Raw genomic sequence first — 19,395 nt, forward strand, 5'->3', positions numbered from 1 at the left:
CTTGCATATGGCAAAAGGAATTGGTGGAGATGACCCTGGACCATCCAGGTGGCCCCGTGAAATCACAGGGTCCTCAGAGAGGGAGGTGGAGGGGCAGAGTCAGAGGAGATGTGGCTGCCGGAGCAGAGGGTGAGTGACGCCATTGCTGTAAGGAGCCCCAAGCCAAGGCATGCGAGCACCTCCAGATGTTTCAAAAGGCCGAGAAACAGCCGAAACCGGTTTGGCTCAGTGGATAGAGCGTCAGCCTGCAGACTGAAGGGTCCCGGGTTTGATTCCGGTCAAAGGCATGTACTTTGGTTGCGGGCACATCCCCAGTGGGGGGCCTGCAGGAGGCAGCTGATTGATGTTTTTAACTCTCTAACCCTCTCCCTTCCTCTCTGTAAAAAAAAAAAAAAAAAAAAAAAGCTGAGAAACAGGTATCTGCTCCCCCCCCACCCCCCCCACCCCCCCCCACGGAAGCCTCCGGAAGCAGGTCAGCCCTGCCCACACCTGGTTTCAGCCCAGGGAGCCCATGTCAGACTGCTGGCCTCCAGCACTCTGAGCTATTACATTTATATTGTTTTAAGCCCCCAGGTTTATGGTGCTTTGCGGCAGAAGCAATAAGAAATTAATACAAGAGCTAACACTGATAGAGTTAGCACCCGCCGCGCTGAAACCTAACTAAGCATGATCTCATTTAATCTCCCAAGAACCACCCCTGGCCCCGAGCAAGCCGGCGCTCTATCCCCCGTCTGCTGGGTCAGTCCGTTCACCCACCCGCTCCACTAACAGCCATCGGGGCCTCGGGCGGCCTCCCGGGTGCCGGAGAAGGGCCCGGGCAGGAGACAGGAAGAGACTCATTTCTAGCGGGAGCGACAGGGGAGAGCTGCACGGTAGGTGGGCCCCGGGGTGTGTGCGTGTGTCCGGATTCCCTGAGCCGGACTTTTAGTCTAAGCACTTTCCTGCCCGCCTGCTGTACCCCGATGCCACAGGAAACAGTTGGCCAGGCAGCGGGAGCAGCTTCTGTGGCCTCTGGGGCTGGGGCTGGGCATGTGGCACAGAGGATGAGAGGCGTGCAGCCATGGGCAGCATGGGGGCGTTTAGTGGCATCTAAAGAGATTGATAATGAGACCAGGGGCCCCCTCGTCCCATCAGCAGCTAGAGCAGCTGGCAGGGCCTCCTCATGGCCCTCCCCGCCCCCATCTCACAGGCTGGCATCGCAGGCTGGCATCACCGCCTGGGCAAGCAGGGAGGAACAGAGCAGGGACAGCTAATGGTGCAGAGATGCAGCCCAGGTGGCACCCTCCTTGCCTGCCTCTCCTTATCACCTCGCATGCTGGGCCCGCTCTGTTCTCATCAGCTCCATCCCTCCCAGGGCACCCTGTATGCACTCCGTCAGACCTCAGCACCTCCACCCGCTGCTCTTGAGCCCAGACCTCATCACTCACCTCCTCTGTGGGCATGTTGCAGAGGCAAAAAGGAGGCAGGCTTCCAACTATAAGCTAGCTCAGCGGATGGAATGGCCACCGGAGTAGGACTGAGCCCCCTGGTCCAGGAAGTGAGGTATGGGGCTCAGAAAGGCCAAGGGACCTGCCCAAAGTCCCACTGGGGCAATACACTGACCCTCCCAGGCCCTCATTTTCCATCTGCAGTAAGGGACTGATAGTGGTTGTCTCCTCCCTAGGTATGAGGGGGGTTCACACCTGGCCCCTCCCTCCAGCGGGTGGTCACACCAGGGAAAGGTGATGAGAGGCGCTGAGACCACGGGGGCAGGTGACCTTGTGGGGTGAGGGAGGACAGCCTCCTGTGAGCCAACCACCTCTACCCTCCATTATTGTTATTATTACTGTCATCATTTGACATTATGGCATAAAATGTGTCTCATACAGAAGAATATATGGAAGAGGCCCGCACATTGGAAGTATATTATAAACAAGCACCTGTGAGTCCGCTATTCTTTTTAAAATTCTCAATGTGTTTTACTGATTTTAGAGAGATGGGAGGAGGAGGGAAAGGGAGAGGGAGGGAGAGAGAAACATCAATGTATGAGGGAAACATTGACCAGTTGTCTCTCATATGCACCCCCACTGGGGATCGAACCAGAAACCTAGGGATATGCCCTCACCACAAATTGAACCCACCACCTTCCGTGCAGGGAAGGACGCCCAGCCAGCCGGCCAGGGGTTTCAGCTATTGCTTTCACTTAACACCACGGTGAGCTAGACATAAGGGGTTTTGAAGATAAGCATGCCTACAACCCTCACCGCAGCTTGGGGAGCTGAAATCAGCCTTCGTTTCTCACCAAGGAAGTAGCCCGGGCTCCACGTCCTGCCCTCCATTCCCAGGAATAGTATCTGGCAGAGAAAAGCCCTCACTGCCCACCTGCTGCACCAGAGCCAAGGTGCTGGGGCTCCTGCATCCCGCACTCCAGCACCCCAAATTCCCAGAACACTCACAGAGCAGCGGCTGTGAGCCTGTGTCCCACCTCTGACCTCGGTCAAGTCACTTACCCTCTCTGAGCGTCCCTTCCCCCTACCAATGAGGACAGTTACAGCATCTGCATCTCGAGGATTTACGAGTCCAGTGGTCAGCAAACTCATTAGTCAATGGAGCCAGGTACAATGATTGAAATTTCTTTTGAGAGCCGAAAACTGATTTCTGCACATGGACCACGAAGTTTCAATCGCACTGTACGTGCATGCCCGCACATGGTATTTTGTGGAAGAGCCACACTCAAGGGGCCAAAGAGCCACATGTGGCTCGCGAGCTGCAGTTTGCCGACCACTGTCCGAGTAAAGTGCTTACAGCGGGCAGGGCACATAGTAGGAGCTTGTTAACACACAGTAGGTGTTGGCAGGGTTATCAGGCCTCAGATCCCAAGGCCCTGGCTCTCTCATCACCCTCAAAGGTCGGGGGAAGTTCAGTTAAAGTGCTCAGAAGCCCCTGGGGGGGTTGGTGAGCTGGGGGGAGAATTCTGAAGGGCTCTAGTCCCATGGTCCGCACAAAGCACTCGACACGCGCGGGAACATTAACCTCGCAGGGGACAAATGAAAAACACGACAGAACAAGTGCCCTGTCGGGAAAGGAAATATGTAATCCGTTAACTGGACCTCCCCAAACCTTTCCAAACAATAATTAGGAGTGTCAGCCCAGCTCACGAGGAAATTGCCGAAGCGAGAGCCAGCCGCTCCCCAGAGACGCCTCACACAGACGCGATGGCACTCAGGACGGGTCCTCGCTTGTCCCGGACTCCGGGCATCTGCCTCCAGGCCCAGCGCTGACTGTGCAGCAGCCTGGCACCCGGGGGGCCGGGGCCCGGCCTGTCCCCCTTGATAGTGTGGCGAGGAAAGGGTGGAGAGGGGTGGAGCTGGGGCGGCTGTCCATCACCTGGGCCCCTCCCGTTAGTGCACAGGGAAAAAGGGAAACTGAGGCTCAGGGAAGTGGGTGTCTGTCCGAGTCTCACTGAAGCTTCGCGGCAGTCTTGGGACTAGACTCTAGTCCCGAGACCCAGGGCTCTTGGCTCAGTCCCTGGCAGTGGTGTGAGAACCCGGCCCTCTGACGGTGAGCTCACTTATCCACGTGAGAAATACTGACTGGCTACTGGCTCTGGACGCTGGGGGAACAGGAGAGGGCCAGCGGGACCAAGTCCTCGTCCTCAGGGCGACCTTTGAGAAGAAACAGGGAAACGTTCAGATGCACAAACGAGAGCATCATACTGGATGCTAACAAGCCAGTGGAACAAAGCGTGACGCGTGCCCGGGGTGGGCATGGGGACGCCTCCAGGCCAGGCCTCAGGAGGCCTCTGTGGAGGTCACACTTGAGTGGGGACCTGGGATGGAAGAAGAGGGCCCCTAGCAGAGGAACAGCAGGAGCAAAGGCGGCAACAGAGCCAAGGGGACCCAAGGCCGGTGAGGGAGAGGGCAGACGGAGACTGAGACAGAAGAGGCCTGGCAGGCCTGATGGGAAGCGGGGATTCTCTCAGACAGCAGGTGGCACAGTGTAATGTCACCAAGAATGCTCACTGGCTGCTGGGCGTAGAGGAACCTGGATGTGCCCAGAGAGGACGCAGCGTGGGGATCTGGGGGGAAAGGGGACACCAGGAAGCCCGGGGCCCAGCTTCTCCATGGCTACTGAGCTGTGTGACCTCCAGCAAGTCGCCCACCTTCCCTAGCTGCCTCTCGGCCTCACTTCTCGCAGATGCTTCACCGTCTCAGCCGCCTGTGTGATGTGCGCACAGAGGTGGCAGGTGCCCTTTTGCACAAAAAGCCAGTGGCACCGACCTCCTCTCCTTTCTATCAATGGCAAGTTTAGGCGACTCCCTTTCCTTGACTAAGCTGTGTGACCATCCGGTGATTCGGCTGGGAGAGTCTCCTCCATTTATCCATCCCTCCCTCCATCCCTCTGTCCCTCCTCCCACCTGTCTGTCCATCATCCACTGTGAGCTCAGCAGGGCACTCACTCTCCTGCCCTCTCCCCACTGTGTTTTCCAGGACCCGCCTCCCCCAACCCCCATTCTACCTCAACCCCACCTCACCCTCACCTCCCGAAACACAATTACCTTCCAGGGCGAAGAGGATTCTCCGAGAACCTGGGAACTTTATTAAGCTGCATAATATAGTCAAAGAGGAGGTTTGAATCACCCGGAGCGAATTCTAATGTGAAGAAATACCACCGCGGCAAATACTTTGTTCTGAACTGTTTACTAAATTAAGTCTTTCCCGGACATTTTTAGCCTTCAGTTTTTTTCTTAATGCCAGCAATAAAGTAGTTGCGTAATTAGTAATAAAGCTGACAGCCGGCTACTGATTTTTCACTTAGAAGGAGAGGGATAATGTGCGTGCGCGTGCGCGTGTGCAGATCATTTCCAAGGGCTGGTGTTTTCTGGCTGCGGAGATATAAATTATTTGCCATCTCAGCAACTCTGGCCCTGGAACTGTGCTTGGGGCCGGGGGTGGGATGGGGGGATCTGCTCTGGGCTCAGCGGAGTGGAAGCCACCCCACCTGGGAGTCTGAGGTTGAGTTTTAGTTCCATAGCGGCGTGTTTCCATAGCGACGTGCTGTGTGACCTTGGGGAAGTCACCTCCAGTCTCTGGGCTTTGGGGTTCTCGTCTGTGGATTGATGGGCGTGGCCTCGGGGAGGCCTGCAGGCTGCTGGATGAGCTTCCTGTCTGGGAGGGGACAGTGACCTAACCTGGCTCCCATGTGTGTATCTGTGACCACACCCTCTCCCTCACCCTGTGCTTCCGTCAACCTACTCAAATCTCTGCTCTGGTATCTAAGAGACGTGCCTTAACTTAGTCCAAACAGACTTGAGAATTCTACACCCCAGCCCTAGCTGGTCCTCATGGGTCTCCCCTTTTCAGAAAGGAACACCCCTCCACCTACATGCCATGACCCTCGCCCTAGAGGTCACTGTCAATTTGTCTCTTTCTGAGTCCTCCCACCCCTGCCCCCCACACTCTGCCACTTCCAGTCCATTCCTGCGTCTGGCCAGGCCAGCTGTTTTCAAAGTCTCCCAACCCCACCCGCCGCCCATCACCACCTCGCCTCTCCTTTCCTCCACTTCCCAGCCTCCCCAGTAGCTCAGGTGGGTCTTATTAACAACATGCAAACAAACGAATCCACCTGTGATGGCTCCTCCCACTCCTAGAACACGATTCAGACATTCCCTGACGACCCAGAATGCTCTACTTCAGGGGCTCTCAGCCTGGCCTGCAGAGTGGGGTCCCCTGGAGGGTTCTCATTCCCGGGCTGGGCTTGGGGGGCGGGCGGGGAGTGTGTGATGCTCCCTCCGTGTTTCCATGAGGCCCGGTCACCAGCACTGGCCCCACCTGGGATGTGATGAGGCTCCATCGCAGACCTATTGCATCCGAATCCGTTTTGACAAGGTGAGTCTTATGCTGGCCAAGTTCATTGCATGAGACCCTGCCTGTGCCTACGGCATCTCGCTCCCTTGCACCCCCCGCAGGCCTCCTCCACTCCCAGCCCCTCTGCTCCGGGCTCCCCTGCTCCCGGTTCACACATCCATTCCCCTCCTCTCAGGCTCTGCTCTCTCCTCTTCTGGAACGCTCTCCCTGGTCTTTGGTGGCTGCATCATCTCGCCGTCCAGGCTGCAAAGATCCCCTCCCTGACTCCCCCTGGGCTGCCACAGCCCCCAAGTGGGCCACCTCCGTGGGGCAGGGACCCTACCTCCCTTGTTTACTCCTGTGCCTTTTAAGAATCTCTGTTGTTGAAATTACTACATCTCCCCCTTCCAACCCCCCATTAACCCCTCCCAGCCTCTCCTGCCCTTGCCCCAGGCACCCCAGTTGCTTGATGTCTACAGCTAACAGAGAAACACGCTTTCAACAGCAAGTGAGTGATCAGGGCAAGCCCTTGCCTGAGGTGGCCGGAACACGTCTCGGTACATGAAGCATGCATCAGAACCACCTGCCTCCCCTGTCCCCCCACATTACAGCCAGGCACGGGGCTTGCAATTCCTGGGGATGATTCTGGGTGAAAACACTGACTCCAGAAGGTCCCTGGTAAAAGGCAAACTGCCACCCAGAGGAGAAAAGGGGTTACCCTCTGATGCCCCATTCGGTCAGCACGAGCTCCGCCCACTCGCTGGGAAGGCCCAGGGGGAGAGAGTCCTGCCCGATGGGGAACCTCGTGCTCCTGGACCAGTCGCTTCTCTCCAGGCTGAGTGGAGGCCCGCTAATAAGGCCTGCGATCTGCACTTCATAAAATTGTCATTAGGGTTTAAGCAAATGATGGATGGGAAAGAGTTTTGCTGAACGTTTGAAATAATAATTCCACATTTGGATACGCTGTCAGCTCATTAATTTAACAAATCTCCGCTGAGACCCTGGCTGGGCCCGGAGGCCCTGGAGATGAAGAAAGGAGGTCCCTACTTTTGAGGGACAAGACCCATCGTTCTTGGTAATGGGTGGGGAGCGGCCACAGGCAGGGGACCACCCGGGTAGTTGCAATAGCCCAATGCATCACCAGAGGGCAGCAGACAGCTGTGCAAGCACTTCCCTCCCCAGGAGAGAAAGAGGAGGGAAGCCTGGGGCAAACAGAGACGGACCAGGCAGGTGGCTGGAGGAGACTGCTTGGTGACTCAACAGCTAGTCCCCTGCTTCAAAGGTTCCATTACTAACCCAAGACCCAGCCACAGAGAAGCACCGCTACTGTTCCCCCCCCCCCCATGTGGAATAGGGACCCCCTTGATGCTACTGGGGCCTTGATATCCAGAGTCTGAGCTGCTGGGAGGTCCTGGGCCACAGAGGGGCTCCGAGCCACGAGATGCCAGGCTGTGTGGGGGAAGAGATAGGCAACGTAGGCAGCATGAGGCCCAGAGCGGGAGAAATAAAGGACAGAAGAGCATCACCTAAGGAAAGACCACCACAGAAGCAGCAGAAAACACAGAAAGACAAGGAACAAAGGAGAAGAATGGACTCTGACTGGTGGGGAAGAGGGATGTGGGAGGCAGGGAGGCAGTGCCCATCCCTCAGAAAGTGCCGAGGGCCAGCTGTGTGGGTGACACTGGGCCCTGCCCACTGGGCGCTCAAGGCCTCAGTGGGGACAGCATTCTTGCCAGTGGGTAAAGGCAACCAGTGATTCTGGACGAAGACACTGTCTCCAGAAGGTCCCTGGTAAAAGGCAAACTGCCACCCAGAGGAGAAAAGGGGTTACCCCTGAGACGCCCCATTCAGTCAGCACGGGCTCCGCCCACTCGCTGGGAAGGCCCCAGGGGGAGAAAGTACTCAGTGTGAGAAGAGGGTGCCCCCGGAGCTGGACTGACCCACAGGGGGGGGTGTAGGGGGCACTTGGGGAGCTGTGCTGAGCAGCCATTGGAGGAGGAAAGTGGGAAGCGGAGACATGGATGAGGGGGGTGTGTGGAGAGTCAGGGAGCCAGAGGGTGCCCCGCTCCATGGGAACCTGGGCAGAGCAGCAGAGGCTGGTTGGGTAACAGGACTTCTCAGCACTTCAGAGGAATGGGTGCTGCCAGCTGGGGGGCGGAGGGGAGGCTCTGAGAGCCCCACTTCGAGAGCCAGGATTGGGCATCGCTTGGTCGCCCGGCCAGAGCACCCAGGGGCCTGGGGCTGCCAGGCGGTGGCAGTTTTTAAGGTGATGGCGGACTCTGGCAGCTTCCTATCTGGAGGCACCAAGCATCTCAGGCCAGGTGTCCAGTGTGTGTGTGTGTGTGTGTGTGTGTGTGTGCATGTGCCCGTGTGTACATATGTGCATACAGGGGTGGAAACACACGGTCACATGCCCTCACTAGGGCACCGAGTGTTCAGTGCCTGGCACGGGTCCTGGCACGGGGTGGGCGCTCAGTGACTGCTGAATGAATGCCCCACTGATCCAGGGACCCAGTGCGGCTCTAACAGCCAGTGTGGACGAACTCAGGCTTTCCCGTGTGCAACCCGCCAGGCCCTGGCAAGCGACTGCAGCTCTGTCCTTCCGTGGCATCAGCTGTACAACATGTAGGATTTGATGAGTGTGAGACCCGCCTCCCCTGGATGCTGTGAGGGTTAAAGCAGATGATGGATGGGAGAGCGTTCTGCTGACTGTTTGAAATGGTAATTCCCCATTTGGATAACCTGTCAGCCTATCGATTCAACAAACCTGCACTGAGGCCCTGGACTTCCCTTCCAGGCCCTGTGCCAGGCACTAGGACCTAGAGATGAAGGAGGGAGGGTCTGGGCCTGGGAGACAAGGCCCAGGGAGGAAGGCTGGGAGCAGATCTGGTGACCTCTGCAGAGCGCCACCTGCAGGCCTGACACAGAGCGGGCCCGTGACTGCATTCCTTAGCAGGTACTTGTGGTGGGAGGCCCAGGGTTGGGCTTTGGTTCAGGGAGAAGGCACACTCAGGGAGGAGGGCACACTCAGGGAGAAGGGCACGTCAGGAAGAAGGGCACACTCAGGGAGGGCACACACTCAGGGAGAAGGGCACACTCAGGGAGGAGGGCACACTCAGGGAGAAGGACACACTCAGGGAGAAGGACACACTCAGGGAGGACACACTCAGGGAGAAGGACACACTCAGGGAGAAGGACACACTCAGGGAGGAGGGCACACTCAGGGAGAAGGACACACTCAGGGAGGAGGGCACACTCAGGGAGGACACACTCAGAAGGGCATAGTCAGGGAGGAGGGCACACTCAGGGAGGAGGGCACACTCAGGGAGGAGGACACACTCAGGGAGGAGGGTACACTCAGGGAGAAGGGCACACTTTGGGGGCACTGCCTTGGCCAGGAAGCTGCAGAAAGGGCACCTTGCTCCCTGGCCCCTGCCTCCAGCCATGGCCTCACTTCCTGAGAAGCTCAGCACAGGGCCTGGCACTCAGCTGTGTCGTTTTCTGATTAACTGGTGGCCGCTGGGCATGGTTTGGCCCAGGCTGGGGAGACTGGTCAGTACCTGGGAGGTCACTCTAGACTGGGAGTCACTGGCTGGTCCAACTATTCTGTTACCTTCAACCCAAATGGGTCTGGCCCTGGGGGCAGGAGGGGCTCAGGACAATGGTCCATCACGGGCTGCCAGCAGCAACCAGAATTATCTGTGCCTCGCAGCTTCCTGCTGCGTTCCTTGGCCCAGATCTGCACATTGGAGCAGATGGAAGGTGTTGTGTGAGCGGAGCTTTCCAGATCTCGCTGCCAACGTCTTCACCTGGAAGACGTTTTAAAGGACTATTTCCAGGCCCTGCTCCAGACCACTTGAATCCAATCCCACCCGGAATTGGTCTTTTCAAGCAGCTTCCAAGGTGATCCTGATGCAGGTGGCCGGGGACTGGCCTGCGCTGTAGAGATGCAAACTCCGCAGGAGCAGGGTTGGCTGTTCAGGTATAACTAACTCCCTTGCAGCCTGTCCTTGTGGAGGGGAGAACGGGCACTGACAATTCCCCTGGTGGCGGGGACGGGAACTGCAGCCCTCGCTCTTAAAGCCTCACATCTAGTGTTGAGATGGCAACAGACTCCCACATGGGGTGGAAGACCTGGGGCACTCAAATCTGAGGCAACTGAGAGGCACGATCTATTATGAATAACGTGCTGAAAGGGGCTCACGGTTACCCTCACAATCTCACTCTGGCTCCAGCGCATTCCTGGGTGGGGGAGGGAGGACTGGGCTTCCAGTGGATTAGGAATGTGGCCCAATCTCCACAGCCATTTCCGTGTGCATGGGACTTGGGTGTGTCCTGTGTTCCCAGGGCCTAGCGCGAGCCAGGCACACAGTAGGTATTCCCATATGTGTGCGCCGAGCGTCCCCACGCCTGGGGAAATGAATGGCGATTTCATGTGCGAGTAGCACGCATTCTGTGTATCTTGGAGGGAAGAGATGCATGGTTCCGGACAATAGGAAGAGGGAGCTGCGAGCTGTGGGACTCAGGCTTTGAAACCAACGAGGGTCAGCCCGCATATGTCTTTGTGCCCATCGCGAAGAAAGCCTTCTCCGGGCTCACTAATGGATGGGGCTCGGAAGGGACATTTAACTTTTCAAAGGGAAACAAACCTCTCAGCTCTTTGGACCAGACAGTAAATGTGTCTGTTTAAAAAGCCAACTGTGTTTTTTTCCCTTTGAACGGATTCCAGAGGGCATCTGCTGAGGGACCTCTGTCTGCCCGCAGGACGCCAGCCTCCCCGCCCCCAGCCCTTCACGCACACAGATCCCCGTCTCCCCCCTCCCCTGCTATACTCCCAGCTCCAGCTCTTTGTCTCAGACCTACTTCTGCGTCCAGGGCCACTTCAAATGCCACCTTCCCCGTGATTTCCCCGGCCTCTCCATCTCTGACTCATCACGGCTTGCATCTGAATCTTGCCTATGACAGCTATCACTTTATTACTGGAATTGTTAGCTATTTATCTCCCTGTTTTATCTCCCCTTTCTCTCCTCTCATTCCACAAATATTTATCGTTCCTCTTGAAATGTCGAGTGGGTCCCGGGGTTTCTAAGACGGAAAAGATACAGGGCCCGCCACCTTTGAAGGAGCTGGCGGGTGGGTGGGAGAAGGGGTGGGAGAGGGGGTAGGCTGTGTTGATGGAGGCGGGGGCTGCGTTGCCACCCCGAGGGGTGCTGTGCCTCCGGCTCTGAGCCCCAGCCCTGGGCCTCCGATGCCGAGAATGTTCAATAGGCGCCGGTGAGTGAATACGTGAATGGCTGCATCTCAAAGCAATAAAGGAAGCGGCGTTTCTTTCCATATCTTCGATCCTCAAGGCTCCTTTTTCATTTACTTGATTTTTCCCACGTCTCCCTCCCCTGATCAGTGAGAATGAGGAGGTGTCACTGTGCTCCCACATTCTCCAGGAACTCCCTAGGCCCCGCCCCACACAGCTGCTCCCCAGCGCAGCCCGCTCTGAGGGACAGGCATGGAAGTCAGACCCCGGGGTGAGCTGGTTCTCTGGCCTCCTCTTTGGTTTGCCTCCTGGCCCTGCCAGCCCCGGTGGGCTCCCAGTTCCCCTTCCCAGCTCCACTCAGAGTTGGAAACTGAGTCCCAAGGCCTATGAAGATGCCTGCCTTTCCCCCCCTCCCCCCCAGGCTCCTAGGAGGAGAGCTTTGTCCTACCCTCGCACCTCCAACCTACCCTCCACTCAGTAACCAGGGTGAACTCTACTAAACACACATCACAGTGGATTCCAGGGGGCGGAGAATAAAGGTCATGACTCCCTGAGCTCTGGCCATGCGGCGCCTAGATCCGGCCAGCTCCTTCTCCCCCAGGACCTTTGCACTCCCTGTGCCTCCCCCCGGAACGCCCTTCCACCCCAGCCCTGTCTGGATGGCTTCTCTTTAGCCCACGGAGTTTTGTTGTTTAGATGTCTCCCCTAGGAGAAGCCTGGTAGCCCTCCTCCCCATTATTCTCCGTGCTCCATGACACGGCCTCATGTCCTTCCACACGCTCGTCACCAACTGTAAATATTTTTCTTATTATTTGAAACATATTTCTGTAGTCTGCCCCTACTCACTCACCTGCTACATCGTAAACCTCACGAGAGCAGGTCTGATTACGTCTTGTTCACTATTTTATTTCCAGCACCACCTCTGACATACAGCCATGGCTCAATGCCCTGTGATGAATGAATGAATGAGTGAATGAATGAATGACGCAAATGTTGGGGGAAGGCTCAGAGGCCTGACTTTGTCCTTCCCAATTCATCCAGCACCACAGCTTCCACCACTAACTCATCCAGCCTACAAATCATTCACAACATGCGTGTGTGTGTGTGTGTGTGTGTGTGTGTGTGTATGTGTGTGTGTGTGTGTGTGTGTGGCGGTGGGGGGCTGGGAGGCAGCGGGGAGGAGGACTGGGGAGATTGTGGTGAAGACACCAGACCCAATCCTTGTCCTCATGGGATTTCTGGTCTAGTTGGGAGGCAGAATCTGAATACCTGGTGTCTGGGCAGTAAGTGTATGAAGGGGAAATACTCTGAGGCATCTGACCCAGTGTGGGCAATCAGGACTGGCTTCCTGGAGGAGGTGCCATTTAAGCTGAATCTAAAAGGATGAGTAGATCCTTGGTAAAATAAAGGTGGGGCAAGGAGTGCAAGGGGCAGGAGAACACTTAACTCCTAGAGTCTAGATTTTCCTACTGCCCAATGAGAGTCAGTGGGACTGCCCAGTGCTGCTCATGACACACTGGGCAGAGAGAATGGAACGAGGGCCTACAAAGGGCATTGGGAAAGGGAAAGCACAGAGTCTGTGGGGGGATTGAGTTGGGGGAGGAGGGTACAGGGCTGTTGAAGGTTCATGGGGATTCACCCTGATCTCTAGGGAGGCCTTGACTGCCATCAGGGGACAGCTGCATTCTACAGGAACCAGAGAATTTGCCCACATAATCATCCCCATGGTGAGGTCCACCAGTCTGCTAGTACCTGAGCCGGCTAGGTGTAACAGGTGAAAGGAGGTGGAGACAGGGCGTGAGAGGGTGGGTGTGGACCAGAGCCAGCTGGTGTGCAGGCGGCCAGCTGGTTGGACTGTCACCCACATTGTACCTCCCCACTTCGGAGCCCCCCGAGCAGCAGACCTCGAGACTAGGATTCTGAGGGATCCCGAGTGAGCTGCCTATTTGTGAGGATGTCCCGGGCAGCTGGGAGGGGATGGGAGCGAGCAGAAAGGAAAGGTGCCCATATAGGTGCATCCTGCAGGTCATCCTTAGTGGAACTTGGATGTATTATTTATGTCTGGCTTTCCTAGATCACTGCCGCCTCCCCGTCTTTCTCGCACCTCTGGATCCTGGCACCTCTCCTCACGCCGGGCTCCTAGAGGCGCCCAATTACAAATGCTTCAAAGGAATAGATTTCAAACAGGGGGTGCTGGGTTCTGAGGCTCAGAATTAGAAAGGCCTTTGACAGTGACCTGTCTGTCCAAGGTGTGCCACACCTGCACGCTCCCCCCAGGGACAGAAGCCCTGGCGCCCCGGGACACCCATCCCCCGGAACCCCACCAGCGGAGGGAAGCTCGGGGAGTCCCCCGGCAGCCTCTCCTCTCCGCTGCCCAGGAAACAAGGGCTCTCTGCCAATTCCTGCTCCTCTTCCCAGCCTTCTCTCCCCCTCTCCCCCGCCGAAGAGGAAGTGGCTGAGACAGCTGTGGAGCTGGGACTCTCTCTAGTTGATATGCATTAATTTGTAAATATCTTCATTTATATGTAAATGTGGAGTCCCCGCGCCCCACCGCCGGCCCTAATGGGGCCCTGCAGCCTCAAGAAGCTGCCTCTTCCAGTGAGGACGCCCCTGGGGCTGGTGGAATCGGATTAGACCCCAGAGGTTGCTCCTTTCTCCTTTATGCCCAGGCCTCACTGTTCTCCCCTCCCCCCACCCCCATCTGACTGAGACCTGAGAGACCACCACTGGAGCCCAGGCCAGGAGTGAGCACAGGAGGGCGGGGCTCTGCTGCTCAGGCGTTCTGGTCACCCTGGAGACATCCCTGCGGCTGGGGTGGGGCACTAGGCATGATGGCTAGGCTGGGGTCCTGGGGTGGGGCTGGGGGTCTCAGAGACCATGGCCCCCATAGGGGCGGGGTGGCAGGGCGGGCTCTGGGAAGCTTGGGGATGATTTTTAAACGTTCACTTGATGTAAACTCATCTGTGGGTCCCAGAATAGTTATTTTCTCCTCCAAAATGAGGTCTGCCTTCGTTTTTATCTTGATTGCCACGGGCTGGTCTTGGGTGCACTTTAATATTTCAAGGCGACCCAAATCCTCTTCGGAAGCGGGTGCAGGAGAAATCATAAATATGCGAGGGAGGGCACCTGTGTGGCCACATGCCCCAGGCCCCTCAGAGCCCCTGTGCACCCACATTCTCACCAGATTCCCCAGCAAGGGGCGGGGTCTGCCTCCCCGCAGGAAGCCAGAGAGGAGGGGACCCAGCAAGGCCCTCCAGGTGCACACCCACCTCGCGGTCTTACAAACATGGCCAGGGAGTCCTCATGCTGACTGGAGGTACCCTTTACAATCCTCTCATCCCATTTCCTCATTTTACACATGGGGAAACTGAGGCCCAAGGGGCCAAGGAGCAAACCCAGGACCATCCAGTGGATTTGCAAATTTCGTTGTGCACCTACTGTGCATCAGGCCTGTGCGGGGAGCTGAGAGTACAAGGCTAAGGGGTGAAGGGGCACCTCCTGGTCACAGGAAGGAGAAGCGGCCCGGGGTGGAGAGTGAGGGTCAGGCATCAGGCACTGAGTGGGAACGTAAGAGGCCCCCAGGAAGCACAGGAAGCACAGTGCACCCACTGTGTGTGCTGCAGCATCTCCCTGCGTGCCCAGTGTAGCCCAGTCAGACTGAGATTGGGCTTCCTGCACCAGGCAAAGCAGGTGGCTGTGTGAAAGAGCATGCGTGTGTGTGTGTGTGTGTGTGTGTGTGTGTGTGTGTGAAAGAGCATGTACCTGTGTATGTATGGGAAAGAGCATGTACCTGTGTGTGAAAGAGCATGGATGTGTGTGTGTGTGTGTGTGTGTGTGTGTGAAAGAGCATGCACTAGTGTGTGAAAGAGCATGCTTTTGCATGTGTGTGTGTGTGTGCGTCTGTGTGAAGTTGTGCACATTCAGCACCTACTGTTCGTTCATGTTGTGAGGTCCCTTCTTGAGGGGGGGGCAGGGACTGAGGGGTGGCAGCCCTAGGCTTTGGGGAGATCAGCTCTGCTGGGGTGCAGGGGAGTCTAGCAAAGGCGTCCGCAGAGGAGCCTGGGCTGAGTTCTGAAGGCGGGTGAGGAGTTGCCAGGTGACCCCAGGGACAGGCACTCTGGGAAGAGGGCCCAGTGCTGTGGGGGTCAGAGGAATAGAAGGGGGCTGGGGCCTTTTAGGGAGTGGGTGAGAGCACGTGGCAGGGCCTGGCATGGAACTGGCTCCCTAAAGTCTTCTGGAAAAGGGGGAGAAGAATTAAGTCTTTCCATCCCATCCTTCCTCTGCTTCTGACCTGGGCCTGCTGTGTAGGGTCTGTTCTCCTTGCCACCTTTGGGGCCCATGGGCTTCAGAGCCAGTTCCCACGGTAACTCTGGCACTCCCGGCTGTGTGACGTTAGGCACATCACTCACCCTCTCTGGACCTCAGCGTCCTCGCTTGGAACCAGGGCTTAGACAGTCCGCCTTGCAGGACTTGGGAGGGGCTGGCTGTCAGGGGTCTGCTCCGCGTGGCAGAGCTCAGACTTGACCCCTTCTTGCTTCTCCCCTCCAGAAATGGGTCCCACTCCTGAGCAGAGTCTGACTCTGCCTTCTAAGCCCATGGAGGATGATCCCGAGGCCCCCCAAGAACCTTGTGCGATGGATGTAAAAGGGGGAGAGGTGGCCCTCCCTGTCCCCGAGCCCTACCCCTCACCTCACGGTGGACTGATACACCAGGTCCTCCCTCTTGCGGTAGTTTTCCATGTGCGAGTAGTTGGTGGAGAACATGGCGTCGAAGGTAAAGATCTTCTGCTTGATGGTGCCGCCATCCATCACCTGCAACGGAGCACAGAGGCAGCCACAGGTGAGCGTGCAGCCAGTGAGGCCACCCTTTCCTCCAGGCAGCGGGGTGGGGGTGGGGACTCCGGCCCTGGGGAGATGCAGAAGCCAGGAAGCCCACCGCCGTGTTGCTCCTGGAGAAGCCTCTGGGTTCCGGTCGCAGCTGCCGCTGGAAGCTCCCAGGACACCCCCATTTTATGGATGTGCAGACTGAGGCTCTGCAGGGCAGTGGCTTCCTGAGGTCCTGCAGCCGAGAAGGAGCAGAGCTGGCCCTTCTCTCGCCCTCTTTCCTTTCCACTGCGCCAGGGGCTCCACTTCCGCGGCCCCTGGTCAGCCCTGCCCACAGACCTGCACACTGAGCTGTGAATGCATTCTGCAGCGTCAGCCACAGTGTCATGGTTTGATCCCAACGCCATGCCCACCTGAGAAGAGACAGAATGGTGTGTGTGTTTGGGGAGTGGGGGAGATAGGCTGGCCAGAAGGAGAAGGGGGAACTGGGTGGCAGGGGCAGCCACTGGAGCAAAGATCTCATGGGGGACACAGACCAGCTACATTGCAATACTTTCTGATGAATCCTGCCCGGGGTGGGCCCAGAATGGCAGGGGAGCCCAGAGGAGGGGCAGCCCCCGTCCTGGGGATAGGGTCGTCAGAGAGGGCTTCTTGGAGCAAGAGATTTAAGTTATCTTCTGAAGGGAGAGCAGGACACAGCCTGGCAAATGGTGGGAGTGCTTCCGGGCAGAGGGGACAGCAGGAGCAAAGGTCCTGGGGCAGGAAGTAACAGTGATAGCAGGCCGTTCGGGGGGCCAAGTCCTGGAGTGAAGAGGCTTGGGGAGAGAACCGTGTGCCCGATCATGGAGGCAAAGGAGCCCAGCTTCCTGGGGAGGGGTTGGGGGTGGGAGCAACGGGGCCGCAGGATTTCAGATTCGCCCTCTGGCCGTCCTGTAGGGTGAGGACTGATTCCAGGGGCAGGTTGGAGCCAGGGGGCTGGGGAGAAGGCTGAGAACCCAATCCACTGGCATGGGGGATGGAGGGAAGGGGACAGTGTGGCCAACCCTCTCCCCTGGCCGCCCATTTCCCCTGGGAGCACGGAGCCCGGAGAAGCCAGGGGACCAGGAGGCGATAGTGAAGCCGGAGCCGGAGGACGAAGCTGCCCGGGTGCCCAGCTGCTCACCGCTGAGTCACAGCGAGATCCCGGAGTCCCCGGCTCCCAGCTGCCGCCCTCCACGTCTCGGCCGCCGCCTCCCCGGGCCGCCCAGCCTGCCACTAATGAAAGTGTTACTCCACAAAGCAGCAAGGTGTGTGTTGTCACTGTTTCAATTATTTATCTGTTTACTCGGCTGCAGTTTTCCGCTTGTCTCAGCAACTCTATTATAGACTGAAAGCTTGCAGCCTCTCGCCACTCAGCTGGGCTCCGGGCTAACAGCCTGCGGCGGTGGCCTCATGCCTGGGCCCGGAGAAGTGGAATTAGCTGCGTGCGGCTCTGCATGCGGAGGCAGGGGGAGAGGGGCTGGGAGGGCGGTGGCCGGGGCCGGGTTCTCCAAGGGGCTCGGGTGGGGGACACTGGAAGCCTCTGCCCCCAACCCCCTTTTGCTGGGCACTGAGCTTGGACCCGTCACCCTCCTGGGAGGGCGGGCCTGGGTGCGGCCGGGCCCCTCTGGGCACATCTGGGCCCAAGGTGACTTGAGCCACAGTGGTCTGGCCCAGGAGGTGCTGCTTTGGACAGACGCACTGCCCTCCAGCCGGCACTTACTGAGCACCAGCTGTGCTCCAGACACGGCCACCTTTCTTTGGGTCCTGCTCCCCAGAATGCAAGCTTTTCAGGAATAAGGAGGCCCCAGCCATAGCTGGTTTGGCTTAGTGGATAGAGCATCGGCCTGCGGACTGAAGAGTCCTGGTCAAGGGTTGCAGGCTCGATTCCCAGCCTGGGTCGGGTCATATGCAGGAGACAACCAATTGATGTGTCTCTCTCCCATCAATGTTTCTCTCTGTGTCTCTTCCCCTTCCCTCCACCCTCTCTCTGAAAATCTAGGGGGAAAATATCCTGGGGGGAGGATTAACCAACCAACAAACAGAAAGAATAAGGAGGCCTCTCCGCCCATGTAGGGGAAGCTGGCACCACGGCCTCTCACCCTCTCCCTGCCTCTTCTGCACCTGGGCCAGCTTCCCAAGTAGGGGACAAGGAGAAAAGGGAAGAAGAGGAGCAAGGAACCCTTAAACCCGGGTCTTCGCTGGGGGCCTTTGGCAGGGTCTGGATCCGGTGTTGGTTGTCACAACTGGGGAGGGGAGTAACTGGCATCTACGGTAGAGGCCAGGACGCTATAACCATCATGGGGGTACAGAGCAACCCCCCAAAGAACGACCTGGCCCACAACATCAGCAGTGCCAAGGGCAAGAAACCTGCTCTAGGCCCACCGCTTCCTGCGGCCCCACAATGCCTCTGGAAAGGTGAGTGGATTGGACAGTCATGTTCCCATTTTTCAGACGAAGAAACTGAGGCCCAGAGAGGCAAAGTGATTCAGCCGAGGTCCCACACTGGGCTCGGCAAAGCTCTGGCTCCTAGAGCCGAGTCCACACCCCACCCACTGGGCTGAGAGAGGCTGTGGTGCACCCACCGCCTCCCACCCCTCCTCTGCTCCAGCGCGGCTCTGTAAGGGGGTGTGCAGGGGGTTGGGGGCCCTCAGATGGTCAGAAGGGGAGGTCTGAGGATTTTCTCCTCCATGATAGTGGAGGTTGACTCACAGCCTCGCCTCCCTTCTATCTGCTCCTAAAATCTGGCAGCTCTTATCGTCTCAATCTCAAATTTCACTCCTCTTTTAAAATTATTATTATTATACAAAGGAGGAAAAAAAAAAAAAAACCTGTCGGTAAAACTGTCTGCTCGAATTTATCCTCCAGACTGAGGGTTTTATTACTAGGAAAATACACTGGCACGCCGCACGCACACACACCTGCCCACGCCGCACCCCAGATAAAGCACCGGGGGATTATCTGAGCCATAAATCCCTGCTTCGGGCCGAGGGGCAGGGGAGTTTCAAGGACTCACCTATTTTTTCCTGTGGTTTTATTTACATCTTTTTCTCCGGGGCCGTGTCTGGGCTTCCTTATCGGCCTGAGGGGTAAATACCTGCGTGTGTGAAACGGGTCTTGGGCAGTGGAGATGAGCAGGCGTGGCGTGTTTGCTATGGGCCTGGCATTGCTGGCAAACACACACTCACGTAACTACCAGGGGAACGGCCGATAGGAATGAATGGGTGCGGTAGACCCCCCTTTGCTGCGGTTCTGTTTCCCATGGTTTCAGTTACTCACGGTCAACCATGGCCTGAACATTATAAATGGAAGATTCCAGAAATAAGCAAGCCCTACGTTTCCGATGGCACGGGTGTTCTGTGCTGCACGACGGAATCTGTCCCCGCCCTGCTCACTCCGTCCCAGCTGGGCCCTGAATCACCCCTTTGTCCCACACGCCCGCTTTAGGCATCGAGTAGAATGAGGTATTTTGAGAGAG

The 19,395-nt window shown here is 57.4% G+C and overlaps 1 protein-coding gene across 1 annotated transcript in view; it reads right to left on the reverse strand.

Annotated features, from left to right (window-relative positions):
• Positions 1-19,395, reverse strand: part of IGSF21 (immunoglobin superfamily member 21) — a 200,521-nt gene that overhangs the window by 50,119 nt on the left and 131,007 nt on the right. The window contains exon 3 of the mRNA XM_084875253.1: positions 15,766-15,887. Coding sequence (XP_084731379.1) covers positions 15,766-15,887 — 122 coding nt within the window. The remainder of the gene's footprint in view (positions 1-15,765; positions 15,888-19,395) is intronic.

This window comes from Pipistrellus hanaki (genome assembly GCF_964339955.1).
Source record: "Pipistrellus hanaki genome assembly, chromosome: 2".
Taxonomy (NCBI): domain Eukaryota; kingdom Metazoa; phylum Chordata; class Mammalia; order Chiroptera; family Vespertilionidae; genus Pipistrellus; species Pipistrellus hanaki.